Here is a 14854-nt window from a genome sequence, read left to right on the forward strand (position 1 = left end):
CCATCCTCCACAGCAGCTAACAGACACAGACCCATCATGCATGAGTCAGGTGCATTTTAGGGACACCCAGGTTGATGCTGCTTGTCCCTCTCTTGAGCACTGGGCTCTGACTGCACTGTGCCTGTCTGCTTAGGGAAGTGGTCCTGCTGGGAGCAGCATGCCTGCAGTGCCCATATCACCAGCTGGCTGAGCTCCAAGACACGAGAGGGGCTGCAGGGCTTTATGGCAGCCCGGGAACCCACAGCCTCCTCTCCTCCCAGGACAACCGGCTCCCCTCCAGGTGGTGCTGGCACATGGGGAAGGACACAGCCTGCTAGCTGGAGTCTTTGCTCTCTGGAAGGAGTCTGCCCCATTGCCCCACTAGCTCAGCAGTGCTCTCCCCCATCACCCCATTTACCACAGAGAGAGGGGAGCTCTCCCCACCCACATCTGGCAAGCTCCAGAAAGCAGCTTTCAGAGTGATCCAGCAGCCCTGTGGGCCCGTGCTCCCTCTCACCCAGCTGGGCCATGGGCCTGCTGAACACACGTGCCGAGAGCTCTCCCATGGCAGATCCCCAAGGGCCCCAGCAAAGCCACCCCTGCCCCACATCAGTGCCTCCCCTTTCACATCTTCTGGCCTTCCCCCTCCCCCCGCTGACTCAGCATCTCCTAGGCCAGCCTCATCTCCTGCAGGGCGGGGCGCTCCCGCCCCCTCTGCTCACCTACCTCGGTGACATAGGAGTCGTTCTCGTCCGGTCGGTAGGGCTTGTAGTTCCTGGGGAGTTTCACACTGGGGTCCACGTCCATGGCGTTGTTGCTGCGGTACAGGTCAGGGGGCCGGCTCCCCGCGGCGTCCCAGTCTGGGCCGTCCCTAAAGTCTGGCTGCTGCATGCATGGGCAAGTTAATGAGAACAAACCAAAAGGGCGGGAAGAAAAGAAAAACAGACAAAACAATGGGTCTCAGAAACAGCAAAGAACTACAAGACAACGAAAAGGATGAAGAGGAAGAGGAGCTTCAGCACAGTGGCATAAGACAATGTGGAAAACAAAAGGAAACACAGGATGAGGAGACACGTGGGCTGGATTGTTTGGGGTGGGGGAGAGAGAGAGAGGGGAAAAATATGCAAACCCCAGTTATGGTGCCATGCAGTGACTGGTGGGGTGGGGGCTCGGGCTGGGTTGGACTAAAACCCAGCAGCATGCAGGAAAATAGAACTCTGAACAAATGAGAGTGTGCTTCGGAAAGGGGTACTGCCACCCGGACACGTCTGGAAATCTGCTCCCTCTTCAGAGCCCGGAGCCCTCTACCCTCCCCTGGCAGTCTGCAAATTCTCAGCTATGGTCCCCCTCCTCCTGCTGCACATGGGCTGGGCTGGGCGATGTGGAGCTCGGGGTGGGGGCGGGGGAGGCGAGGGGGAGCGTGCTGGCTGGTTTGGGGAACAGCGTGAACCCAGGGTTTTTGGCACATTCCCAGCAGGACAGATTTGGGATGGTGGTGGCCAAGGGTCTATGCCGTGAGGAGATGGTGCTGCTGGAGACGTTCCTCAAGGGGAGCGCCGCCATGCATCTCGAAGGGACTGCGTGCTTTGGGACAAGCCGCATCCTGTTGCTCCAGCGGCATGGAGGGGCTGCTCCCCAGGGACAAGAGGACATGCTCAGAGTCTTACTGAAATTTGCCTTTCAGATCTTCACTCTGGAGTCTCTTGCTCATGGGCTCTCTCTGCAGCACTTAGCAAAGGGGCTGGGAAGTTCTCTCCCAAAGAATGGCTGTTAGGTGGGGTGCCACCGGGATCCTGGAGACCCAGGACAGCACCCCTTGCCCTCTCTCCCATGCACTGTGCCGATTTCACATGAGCCTCCTGCCTCGCTTAGATGGGGTCTGAGCTCACTTGGGGATGTTTCACCATGACAGGAATCTGGCATCAGACCGGGCAGCTATTGCTGGGTCTGCAGAACAGTGCAGTCACCTGGGATGGACCCTGGGCATGCTGAGGTAGGACTGTACTTGAGAGCCCTTCACCTGTGGCTGGGGACAGGCTCCGTGTCAGCCAGCCCACGCCCCAAGAGTTCTGAAGTGACGATGACCCAAAACAGTGTTCCTCTGCCTGCCCCATCTCCAGGGCTCCACCTTCCCCCTACGCACACTCTGTTAGAGCAGAGTCCTATCTTGTCTGTGGGTTCATTACCATGCAGTGAGTTGTTAGTTTGTCATTCACTCTAGAGAGGAACAAGGGAGGTTACATTATAGGTGGGGTTTGTTTTGTTAAAGCAGGAGAAACAGCACGGCAAATAAAGCAACCACCACTGCACGGGAACGGCAATGCTATGGAGAACACCCTACCTGGAAGTCAGAGCTGTGCTCTTTGCGCAGTGCTCCTTTGGGAGAGTCCTGGGCGCCGCAGCTGGGCAGGAAGGCGAAAGGGTCCATCTGCTCTTTCCAGCAGTCCCCAATGTGATCCACCTTCCTCATGAAGGAGCTCAGCTCCTGCTGCAGGACGCGGAGCCTCACGAAGATCATGTTGATCAGCTTGGAGTCACTGGGACTTTCACTGTTGTTATCCACCGGCTCGCTCAGCACCAGGTCCATGCAGTCATTGTCCAGACACACCTTCAGGCTGGGGGTGAAGCCATTGGAGTCCGAAATCAAGACATCGATGGCTTTGCTGACAAGTGCGGCCTGGTCCCGGATGCCGAGCAGAATCTCCAGGTCCTTGGATTTGAACAGCTGGGTGGGGCTGTTATCCTGAGACTTCCCATTGCCGTTGCCAGGCCCTCTCTCAGGGCGGTCCTTGGCATCATTCTCTCCTCCAACGGGCACGTCTCTCCAGAGAGGGGTCGGGATGCAGTCCGCAGAGTCGCCAGCCTCAGCGTCGGTCTCCATCATCGGCCTCGTGGTCTGGCAGGAGGCCAGGTCACAGCGCTGCAGGTTAGAGAGCAGCACGCGGTTCTCGTACTGCAGCTTCTTCACCTTGCCGCTGAGCTCGCTGATCTGCACCTTGGCTGTGGCCAGCTCCTCTTGGGACGGCTCGCTGATCACCGAGCAGCTGTCCTCTGACAGGGTGATGTCCAGGTCATGGTCTGACTTGTACTTGTTCAGCTCATTCATGAGGAGCTTGTTTTGGTCTTCCAGCTCCATCAGCGACCTCCTCAGTAGCTCTGCCTCCTCTTCCACGAACTGCAGGTGTCGCCTCAGCTCCACCTGGCTCTCCCCAGAGTCCCCACAGCTGGTGGAGGAGAAAGCAAACCGGATATCCTGCCCCATCAGCTCTCTGTCGCCTTGTCCCTTCATGTCATCCATCTCTGCCCTCAGCCCGCGGTTTTCAACCTCGAGCTCCACGATCCTCCGACTCAGGATGTTGGCTTCTTCCTCAACGAGCTTCAGATGGGCCTTCAGTTCTGCTTCTCGCGAATGAGGGGAGTCCGCCAGCTCCTCTATGGACAGAGAGCTCTCCAAGTCCCCGTACAAGGAGTGGTATTTCACCAGCTCCTCCTTCATGCTGTCGTTCTCCTTGGCTAACTTTGTTAGTTTCTTGCACATCAGAGCCGACTCTTCTTTCGCAAAATGCAGTTGACACTTTAGGTCTGCGCTGTCCTCCTAGGGGCCAAAATGGCAAAGGCATTAGAAAACAGGCTGCTTCTGGTTAAAAATGAGAGTCACAGACCACGCAGGACCATTGTGATCATCTAGTCTGACCCCCTGTACAACACAGGCCAGAGAATGTCCCTCAAATAATTCCCAGGACAGAGCGTTTTAATACCTATTGTTTGCAGCTCTACAAAGTTCAAGTAGTCAACCTGCCCATTTGTAATTTATTAACATACACCTGAGCCAAAGCACAAGGCCAGGAGCACAAGACATGGCTTCATATGGACTGCAGTTTATTGAGAATTAATGGGCCTACCTCAACGGTTTCATTGCCTCAGTTACACTGGGCACGTGAGAAGTCCAGGAGCTCATGTCACGAAGTGGAGCTGCGCTCTCAAACCTATGGGCAGAATTTGGCCCTTGAAGTTGGGAATTAATTTGGGACACTGACATGGAGAAAAACCAAGTGAACTGGCCCACAGCAGACATTCTGTCATTGTCAGAAAACTGTCCCTCAGGTCTGCAGAGTGACAGTTCCTACAGGCCCTACCAAACCTCAGATACCTGGAAATACGGCTCCATGGAATTGTGGCAAACACAGGAAAAGGGTACCCAGAGAGCTGGAAAGCAGCTAATCACACAGGAGATGGGCCCCAACTGGTCTGAACTGACAGGGAGGAATTCACACCCCTGAAGCTCCATGGCACTGAAACGATGTTCACACTTCACTCTAACCGGGCCAATAAAATAGAGCTAAATGTTGTTTCAGCAGCGTGGGGAACAAGCTGTCAGACTCCATGTGGAAGAATAAAAACCACAAGCAGGTTTCCTCCTGAAAGCCTGGCATTGCTGTGCAAGTGCGGCAGTGTTTTGAATTAGTTCAGATTGCTACAAATCCCCCCTCTGGGCTCCCTTCTGCTGCCCAGCCAACAGGAGTCAATTGTTTCAAAACAGAGCAGCTCAGCCTCCCATTCGCTCCCTCCCCTGGGCACGTCACTCCACCCAGCCTGCTGTGTGCTCGCTGTGCTTGGACTGAGCGTGCAGGGCACAGAGACGCTCTGTGTGCTCTCGGACAGTGCTGCATACATCCCCGCGGACGTTAGCAGCAGCAAACACAGATCTCATTTGTCTAAGGGCTGGAAACGTCAAAGGTACATTTTCAAAATGAGCTGGGCCTTTTGCTGTACAGCTCCCAACGGCCAGTGAAACAGTCCCACCCACATCCTGACACAACGGCTGAAGTAGCTGGCCCTTTATGCCACAACTTTGTTGCATGAGCATAGATGGGGAAACCCTGATAGGTCCCATCCACCCCCTTTCCCCCAAGGACCAAAACTGGGCTGCTCCTCTCAGCACCGCTCTCTAGTACTTTGTCCATGGGGCAGCGGGGAGGCCCCCAGTTCCCTGGGGAGACTATTCCCCACCCTCAGGAAGATTTCCTGTCGTTCCCTTTGCAGGAATTCACTCCACTGCTCCGAGAGCTGCCCCATGGCTGACAATGGCGTAGAGGGCCAGCGCTGATCTGATACAGATTCTAGGTGTCTGTCAAGTCAGCCTTCCAAAGCAGCTTGGGAGAGCCCCTTCCCCTGCTCACGCCAAGAGACGGAGACACACAGAGGAGCAGGGTGCTCCCTGCAAAATGCCAAGTACATGTCTTGTGGGGAGGGGACATCAGATGCCTGAGGGGCTAGAGAGACTTCCACTCTGCGACTTCCATCTCAAAACCCAGCAGTAAATACTAAGCCAGAAAGATGGGATGAAGCCATTGCATGTGGAATACAGGGAAAGCTGGACCTGTTCCACGTCCGGAGAGACAGCCGAGGGGAAAATCTCAGCTCTGCTGTTCATTACCATCAGTCTTTCAAAAGCCAAGCCATTAGGAATTTGGAGATTTCTTTCCTGGACTCCCCAAGTGCGTTAGGGATTTTTTGCTCCACGAATATGACCTCATGCAAAGGGTCTGTTGGTTGTAAATCTCATTGAACGCATTTCATTTCCTGTTTTCAAGGCTGGGAGAAAGCATGTTCCTGGGAAAACTCTGCACACTGGTGACGAATCCCTCCCACTGAGTGCCCTGTGAAGCAGTCAAGATCTTTTTTCCAGATGGCTAATACAGTTTGAAAATTCAAATTCAACAGCTACGCCTGAGCCTGCATCACCCTCAGATGAGCAGTAGCTATTAACTCTGCAAACTTCCCAGGCTGCTTTATGAAACCCCAGAGTTTTTTACTGCAGCCTCGTTCAGAGTGTAAAGGTGGGTGCCTGCTCCCAAGCTAGGGCGCAAACCCCTGCTTGACAGAGCAGTGGGCATGATGGCCTCATGTTATCCTTCCGCCTCACTCAGAACATTCCGCAGGAGCTCACCAGCCGATTTCACATCAGTGGAAAAATGGTGTACTGCGAAGGACAGGATATAGCCCTTACTATACCCTATGAGGGCCAAATTTTCAAGTGTTGAGCATCCTCAGTTGGAGGCAGATTTCCAGGAGAGGTTTCCATTTGGGCACCTAAATAAAAGCAAGACTTTCAAAACCCACACCTCCCTGCAGCTCCCATGGGGACACTCCTGGCCAGATTTTTAAAAGATCTCAGCACCCCAGATGTGGTACCCTTTTAAAATCTGCCCCTTGCTCAGGTGCCTGAATGGGAGTTCAGATCTTGAGAAAATTCAAGTCTTAGTGTTGAAGATCAACACACCCAAACTGCCAAACCACTGGCCTGGAACCATCAGACCCCTAGAAGTGATGGTGAATGGTGCTCTCTGAACACTCAGATGACAGACGGAAGCCCACCTATAGCAGTCTGTCTGATTTCCACCTAACACCCTTTTAATTTGAACAGAGTCACATTTCATACTACACCAGTCAGATGTGAGCAGGATGTGGCCCCAGCAACTCTCTAAATCAGCGATCAATCATGAATCAAAGCCGTCACTGGCGATAGCTCACAGCACGCAAGTAGCAGTGCTGAGAGTTACCCATGAACAGCGCTCCCTCCCGCAGAAACAAGCAAGTGAGGAAACGAACGCGGCCAAGGGTAGGCAGAAGGATGCCACTTCTCTAGGTGTTCCTGCTGCACTCGTCACGGCCTACATCAGTCGCATCACGGGAAGGGACTAGTCTTGCTGAGAAATTGCTGGACTTTCCAGTTTTACCCACAGTGCTGAGACAGGGACAGTCATAACTCACATGAGGCAGAGCCCCAAGTCCCCCAGACCCATTTGCGCAGTAGCATGGACAGCCTAATCCCTTTGCCCACCCTTGCACACCAGCATACTGCTCACACCCTAGGGATTTCTGAAGAATCTGGGGGTCCATCTCCTGAGCTCACCCAGCTTTGCAGCAGCCATGGGGTCTTTCTTGGCTCCATGAAGACGACAGCCTGAGAAACATGAGGTTTATGTCCTGTGGTTTGGAGTTGTGTTGTGTTTGTTCCCTCTGCCCCTTGTGGTATCTCATTAGGAGGGAGTGGGGATGGTTTTGTATTTCAGTCTCAACAATGTCTTGTAAGAATGTTTTTGATGTTCTCAAAGGCCTGAACATCTCCCACTAAGAGGGACAAAGATGGCAGAGGGGACAGCGTTTCCAAGTGCAGCTCAAACGTGCAAACTGGTGCACCTGACCATTAACCACAGTGCCCAACACATGTACAGACGTGTGCTCTGGGGAACATCCAGTCGTCTTGACTGAGCTCCTCCACTGATGAAATATGGGAGGACGGAAGAAAAGCCACAAATGAAAGGACAAAGAAACCAGCAGAAACAGACCCCCATTCTTCAGCGTGTCCCCTCCACCAAAGAGATCTGCTAAGACACAAACACCCTGCAAAGGGAAAACACAGACTGCTTCCTGGTCAATGATTTCAGAACCACCACCAAGTGTGTCATGGTGGGCAGCGGATTATCAGATTTATCATCACTGCGCAGGTATGGGGGTGAGACAAACTCTCAGGAGACATGGACCTTTCCCTAAGTCTGCAGGGAAGATATACCTGCTATTCCAGTGAATACTTTGTACGTGTGTGTGAATCTGTGTGCGTGCCCTCCACGGTATGCCCCCATGTACAATGGCAGGCCAGATCCTCAGCCGGTGGAAATCAGCTCAACTGATGTCAGTGTAGCTATGCTGATTTATACCAACTGAGGACATCTGTGTGCGCAAATCCTGGAAGACCAATTTTATCCTCACTGCAGATTTAAGCAGGGCCATAAATTTAACCCTGCAATGCAATGAGTTGGAATTTCCTCTAACACTCATTCTGCTGCAGCAGACTCATGTTATCTGGGGGGAGGGATAGCTCAGTGGTTTGAGCATTGGCCTGCTAAACCCAGGGTTGTGAGTTCAATCCTTAAGGGGGCCATTTAGGGGATCTGGGGCAGAAATTGGGGATTGGTCCTACTTTGAGCAGGGGGTTGGTTGGACTACATGAGGTCCCTTCCAATCCTGATATTCTATGATTCTATTTCCTTTGTATCATTGTATTGTTCTAATGAACCCCCTTGGCATTGCTGCCAGTGTCTTGAGTTGTATGTAATTCAGATATTCCGCTGTTATTCGGGATTAACTAATGCAGCTCATGAACTCAACATCAAGCATTTGGACGCTGGAGACAAACCAGAGCAATGAATGATGAAGACTTTACCGGTCAGTCCTTTCCTACCTCTAAAATGCTGACATCAGCCTTTGAGAGAGGCTTTTAAGAACAATAAACTGCTTTCATTTCTGCAGTGACAACACCAACTTTGAACCTTCGCACCGCGGTCAGGTTATTAGAGAGTCAAAGCCACTGAACACACCAGTCACTGAGAGACGAAATCCTTCCACCAGTGGAGAGAGCCCATATCTGCTGCGTGTCCAGTGTCCTGCACAAGGCAGGGATACAGAGTGCATGATGTTCGGGAAGTTTACAAGGCGAGACTGTTGGACAGAGGCACCTCAGCTGCATCCACTAAACCGTCTGAGCAAGATGGATACCTGAGCATGCCCGTGTGCAATGGCCCGTGCTGCAGAGGCAGGTGTGAATGGGACACACACAATCACCCGATAGCCAGGGCACAGCACCCTCTCTGCAGGCTGAGCTTTGGCTTGGATTTTTAAATATCTCAGAGTGTCAAAACTGCCCAAGTGGTGCTGGGATCACTGTTCTAGCCAGGCACGATGCTCTCTCCACCAGGCACACGGGAACAGGACGTGGAACTGGAAGGGACCTCATGGGTCATCAGGTCCAGTCCCCTGCTATTGCAGGCAACCCCGTCATGCAATCCCCATCCATCCCATGCAGCTAGGCCCAGAGCCAAGGTCTAAAGCAAGGGCACTTAGCTATGTACTGGGTCTGAGTAGTTTTCTGGTTAACGAATCCTCGTTACCCCAGTGGAGTCTGGACTGTTCTGAGCCCCACCCCATTTCTTCAGGCTTGACTCTCCAGCTGTGTCATAAGTATCCTCCCTCCAGCCAAGGAGACCTGGCTGAGATTCCTTACAGAGCACATCACTCAGTATGCCATATGCTCATCCGCCTCCCCACCCAGCCACGTGGGGGTGAGAGCATGAACTCTGTAGCACTCCCCAGAAAAGCGACCGTTAGCGTCCCAGGTAGGAGCACTGCAGGGGCAGATGCTCCATTTGCTCCTCAGCCATTGGATGTTCTCCAGAGAACAGCCCCAGCTAGCCCCCAGAGAAAGTCAGCTACATGGCTCTCTGCAGCACCAGCATCGTTCCATGGCTGAGCAGGCTGGCCAACCCACTTAGCACTTCTGGTTCCAGGCCTCGGGAGCTACGTTCCAAACCCTTTATTAGAAACCCTTCACCCTAACCATTCCCCAGGAGCCACTCGACTCATCAGGGCCACGCAAATTAAGACATGACTCTTCCATGTGCACAGTTTTACTGCTATGCCAGGACTGGCGACCTGCAGGGTGAGCATGGCTCTTTGAGTTCTACAACGCCATGGATAGTCAACATGGCCCCAGGAGGGCCTGACTGGCTACAGTCTGGGTACCTGGACTGACGGCTTCTTTTCAGTCTTCCCCACAGAACGAGATCCCCTTTTCTTCAACGAATTCTGGAAAGAGATGAGAGAAGGGTTATGCAGAGTCGTTTGCACACTGCAATGCATTTGTGAATTCGGTTATTTAATATCAAGCAGACACTTGCACCAAGAGACTGCTCTATCGGCCGTGGGCCCCACCCTGAGCTAGAACCCTGCCGTTTGCTGCCAGCTTCGGTTATGGGCTGCTGAACGCAGAAAACAAACCCCAAAATGTGAACTTTGACCTTTTTGCCACCTAGGTCAATCTAACCATTTGCAAAAACAATACCAATGCCTGCCAACTGCATTATGGGTAAGGCTATGTTTATGTCACGAAGGTCATCCTGACATTCTCTGCTTCAGCCCGAGGGGCTGAGGGATCAGAGCTGGCAGCTAGCAGGGCCCCGGGAGGGTTCCAGCGATAGGCAACAGCCTCCTCAGGGTTTCAGCGATGGGCGACAGCCTTGCGCAAGGGAAGGGCGGCTCCTTGGGTGAGTGGCTGGGTGTGTCCTGTTTTCTCTTTGGGAAATACGGTCACCCTGCAGCTCCCAGCCACCGTGTGTGGAGGGAGACCCCCCTCCCCTGCAGCTTCCAGCTGCCGCGGGCAGTGGGGGTACCCCGCAGCGGCAGAGGACACCATGGAGCCGCAGCAGCAGAAGTCACAGACAGGTCACAGCTTCCGTGAATTTTGTTTATTGCCCGTGACCTGTCAGTGACTTTTACTAAAAATAACCATGACAAAATCTTAACCTTAATTATGGAGGCACACTGCTGCCGCCTAGGAGAAATCCCATCACAACATGGTCCCCAGCTTGATTTAATGGACTTTGGCCAAGGATGTAGTTAAAGGGGAGGGAAGGTGCAGCACATTTACCAATGCGATATATGCCATCATGTGCCAGCAATACCCCTCTGCCATGTACACTGGCCAAACCGGACAGTCTCTACGCACAAGAATAAATGGACACAAATCTGACATCAGGAATCATAACATTCAAAAACCAGTAGGAGAACACTTCAACCTCTCTGGCCACTCAGTAACAGATTTTAAGGGTGGCAATTTTGCAGCAGAAAAGCTTCAAAAACAGACTCCAAGGAGAAACTGCTGAGCTTGAATTAATATGCAAACTAGATCCCATTAACTTGGGTTTGAATAGAGACTGGGAGTGGCTGGGTCATTACACACATTGAATCTATTTCCCCATGTTAAGTATCCTCACACCTTCTTGTCAACTGTCTAAATGGGCCATCTTGATTATCACTACAAACGTTTTTTTCTCCTGCTGATAATAGCTCATCTTAACTAATTAGCCTCTCACAGTTTGTATGGCAACTTCCAACTTATCTGTATGTATATATATTTCTTCTTACTATATGTTCCATTCTATGCATCCGATGAAGTGGGCTGTAGCCCACGAAAGCTTATGTTCTAATAAATTTGTTAGTCTCTAAGGTGCCACAAGTCCTCCTGTTCTTTTTGAGGATACAGACTAACATGGCTGCTACTCCGAAATCTGATTCCCCTGAAGGGGGCTGCTGGCAGCTCGTTTAATACCTTGCATTCCCAGCCTCCGGCTTCTGCGGATGGAAGAGCACCAAGTACCGAGCCAATCCCCAGTGAAGCAGGGAAGTGCTGTCACAGTGAGGGTCTGCCATGGACTAGAGCGGCACAGCTGGGGCTGGAGGCCAGCAGCCCTGATTCGCAGCGCCCAGTTCTACCCACTAGGCCATGCTGCCACCCCAGGGTTTCTAGGGGCACCCTGTACCCCACATGGAGCAGAAGCACACAAGAGAAGCTTCTGCTCCTATTACCCGTCTTTTGGTGATAAAGGACAGCTCGGCCTGACACTTCTCAGCAGCACAGTATGTAAAGCGGACACCAGCACAAACCTCCCTGGCTTCTGATCATCACACTTGGAAAACTTCCACGTGTACAGGAATCCTGTTGCAGGCCTTCTGGAGCCACCCGCTTCGGCCTGTCTCCCTGCAGTTCTAACACCCTGGAGGGAAGTCACTCTATCATGAGCTGCCCTGGGCTCTGTAAACCACAGATCCAGAGACAGCTGCCCAGACAAATGCTGGGTGCAGACAGCGTGACCGATACAGCTGGACCAGACCTATTGATGACTTTGGAGATCAGGCCCGAGGCCTTGTACTGGTGATGGAAGTGGGTTGGAAGCTGGTGGACGAATCGGCGCAAAGGGGAACTGTGCTCACAACAGGCTGCTCTGTGAGGGGGCTGGCTCCCTAAGGAATGAGACGCTGACAGCTTCAGGGCGGGGCCAGAGAGTGAACAAACCCTGTGAGGTGGTTTGCAGGGCTACTTGACACAATACTGTATCTAAGCACATCAGGAGGGGCTGCATGGTGGTCTGTGCAAAGCCGCGACCCGCACCACCCACCAAGAATGTCGCAAATGCCCGTGTGGTTCCAGCATCAGCATCCAGAGTAGCAATAATGACCTTGGCCCAGGGCATTTCCTGGGGCTTCACAACCAGTGGCCGTCCTCTGTTGCACCTTAGACCAGCAGCTCCTGCCAGCCAGTCATGCACCTACACTCCCGGCTTCAGTCATTTCAGTTCCAGGCCAGACTTCCTGGATTGGCTGCCCAGTTTTAGTCTTGATCACGATTTGCATGGAAACAGCATCTTTATTTCTTAACTGCTCCCCCAGCTCCAGCCTGACATCACTGGCCAAAGACAGAGTCTGTCCAGGTCCTTACAGCGCTCCCATGGCTAGCATGCATGACAGCACCAGAGCGCGATTTTTTAAACAGAGTCCAGGAACCCACAGCAGTCTGAGGGCAGATGTCAGAGGAAGCAAGCTCAACAAAGCACTTCTCTCTTCCTACCTGCATCCCCTCAGGCTTGCCCTGGGTTCAGCAGCTTAGCTGACCACCGCCAGGCACTGAGTGAGCGGGGAGATGGGGCTGAGCAGACACTTCAATCCAGGCTGCACCACCACAGGCCTTCCCCAGATTTAGGGCAACATGAGGAGGAGGATGGAGCTGGAAGGGACAGCTCAGAGCACTCATGTCTGTTGCTCAGATGCCCATAACACCACTCTGGGTTTGCTGCGAGAGCGACGACCTGAGCCAGTTCAGGGTGTTTCTGTTGATCTGTGCAGGGACTTAGAGGTGGGATCGGACTGTCTACTGATCAAAGGCATCCACTGCAGCAGAGGCCCAATGTCACGAGGATGGAGGCACCTGTACCTGCCCACCAGACTAACAGGTGCTGTCTCTGTCTCATTCCCTGGGCTGGAGCCTGATGCAGTAGGGTCCAGCTACTTGGCCAACAGGAGGAACTGGACCCTGCTCATTTATTACCTTCTCTATCAGCTTGTTCAGGAGTGTGAGGCCTGACAAGGCAGCACTCCCCAGTCATTCCCTGGAGCAAGGGTTTTGTTAGTTCTGAGCAGACTCCTGCCTGCCTGGGGCAGCATGGCAGATTCCTCTGCTCAGGTGAGGTGCCCAGGTCGGGGACCATCTCTCAGGTGGGGTCCTAGAGTTCTTTATTCTTTCCCCATCTAAAAGGGCAGATGCAGGTGGTGCCCAGGTGCTACCATTGGCCCAGGAGAGGAGCAGCTTTGCTGCTAGAATTCTTTTCCAATGGCTGCAGGAACAGAATTTGTTTTACCTGCTAATTCATGTGGGCTCAGCAGGATTCCTGGGGGTGGGAGGTAAGGAGGAGTGTTTTTGGCTTTGAGGAGAGAGCATTATTCATTGCTCTGCAGCCACTATAAAACAGATTAGATCTCTGTCCCCAAGGTTGCAGCTCTATTTTACTTGCCCCAGGCAAAAGGTGAAGCACTCCTGCAGGGCTCAGAGGTCCAGTTCTCCCAGGAAGCCTCTAAAACCCCTGTCCTCCCAGCTGCCTGGCTCCGGCCCATCCAGTCCCCACAGCTGTCACCTCGGCCTCCTGGAAATCCCAGCGTAAGACTGCCAGCCACTGCAGGAAGTGACAGGTTGAGGGAATGTAGACGCTCTTGGGCTTCTCTGCCAGGGAGCAGCCCACAAATCACATCAGCACACCAATGTGTCAACTCCCCTTTACACTACACATATTGGCCCATGAATCCTAGATTTATCAGTGCTGGGGACAGAGCGACTCTAGGGAAAGGCCAATGCCCACAGCTCATTGGAATCCAGCTTCTGCCTCTGGTCCCTTACACAGCATGGAAAGGACAGAGGCGTAGAGCAGCCGAATGCTGCAGACATGAAGATGGGCTTTGGGGAACAGCTGATTGAGAGCTTTATGAGATTTTAACACCCGCTTTCAGTCCCACAGCCTGCTCCAGCTGCAGGCCTCCTAGGAAACCAAACGGATTGCAGGCTCACGTGGTCTCCTCCCTCCCCAGGGCAGCATGGAGCTGGCAGGCCCAAGCACTTGCCGATACAAAATGTAGGGAGTTTGTTACAGATGTCCCTCCTATACCTCTACTAAAAATGCAACTGCCCCAGCCACCACCACATTGTCCACAGCATGATGCCACTGAGCCTGGAGCCATCACACTCCCCCCGGTAGATGAGACAGGGCAGGGCTCGAGCCTAGGACTGGGGCCATCCAGGCTCAATTTCCTGCTCTGCCTCCGACTTCCTGTGTGCCCTTAGGCATGCCCCTTAGCCTCCTGGGGCCTCAGTTCCCATCTGTGCAGGGGGTGGGGTCATCACAGGCCTGCCCTGCCTCCCGGGAGGTGTGAAGATAAATGCGTGGGAGATGGTGAGGGGCTCAGATACTGTGGGGAGGGGGAGTAAGTACCTCAGATAAACAGGAGAGACTCAGACTGGGCAGCCAGTTCCAGGCAGGACCCTCCCAGCCAAGCTGCCTGACCTGACTTTCTGCACCATCCAGCAGGGAGTGTTTGGGCAGCAGACCGTGAATTCAGGGAAGGGACGAATGACCCAGATGATCCTCCAAGACCACAGCAAGTGCTCCTCACCGGCCGGCCTCTTCCTCGCTACCCCACATGGGGCAGCAGAACTGAAACCTGGGTAAGGTGTTCCACCAGCTGGCGTTGTACAGCGGGTTTCGTTCTGGCCACATGCACAGCAGCCTGGCCGGCTGGTCAGGCCAATCCAGCAGGGCAGCAAACCTTCAGGCTAGCCCCGGTTCTCCACTCAGTAGCCAGGAGGCCTCAGGTACAGAGGGTGAGGCGGGGCACTCAATGACGAATCTTCCCAGAGATGCCCCGCACTCATCTCCTACCCCCAGCAGCTCGGACAACCCAGCTTCCAAGCACGCAGCACCTGGGGTTCTGACCT

At 53.4% G+C, this 14854-nt stretch overlaps 1 protein-coding gene across 5 annotated transcripts in view; it reads right to left on the minus strand.

The window, feature by feature from the left end:
* The window catches only part of MTCL2 (microtubule crosslinking factor 2), an 84146-nt gene that overhangs the window by 33498 nt on the left and 35794 nt on the right, over positions 1 to 14854 (minus strand). For all 5 annotated transcript variants that reach the window (XM_077831920.1, XM_077831918.1, XM_077831919.1 and 2 more), the window contains exons 4-6: positions 9562 to 9624; positions 2321 to 3574; positions 706 to 864 (exon numbers count right to left, since the gene is read on the minus strand). In XM_077831920.1, coding sequence (XP_077688046.1) covers positions 706 to 864; positions 2321 to 3574; positions 9562 to 9624 — 1476 coding nt within the window. The remainder of the gene's footprint in view (positions 1 to 705; positions 865 to 2320; positions 3575 to 9561; positions 9625 to 14854) is intronic.

The sequence above is a fragment of the Eretmochelys imbricata genome, chromosome 13, assembly GCF_965152235.1.
Source record: "Eretmochelys imbricata isolate rEreImb1 chromosome 13, rEreImb1.hap1, whole genome shotgun sequence".
In the NCBI taxonomy this organism is placed as follows: domain Eukaryota; kingdom Metazoa; phylum Chordata; order Testudines; family Cheloniidae; genus Eretmochelys; species Eretmochelys imbricata.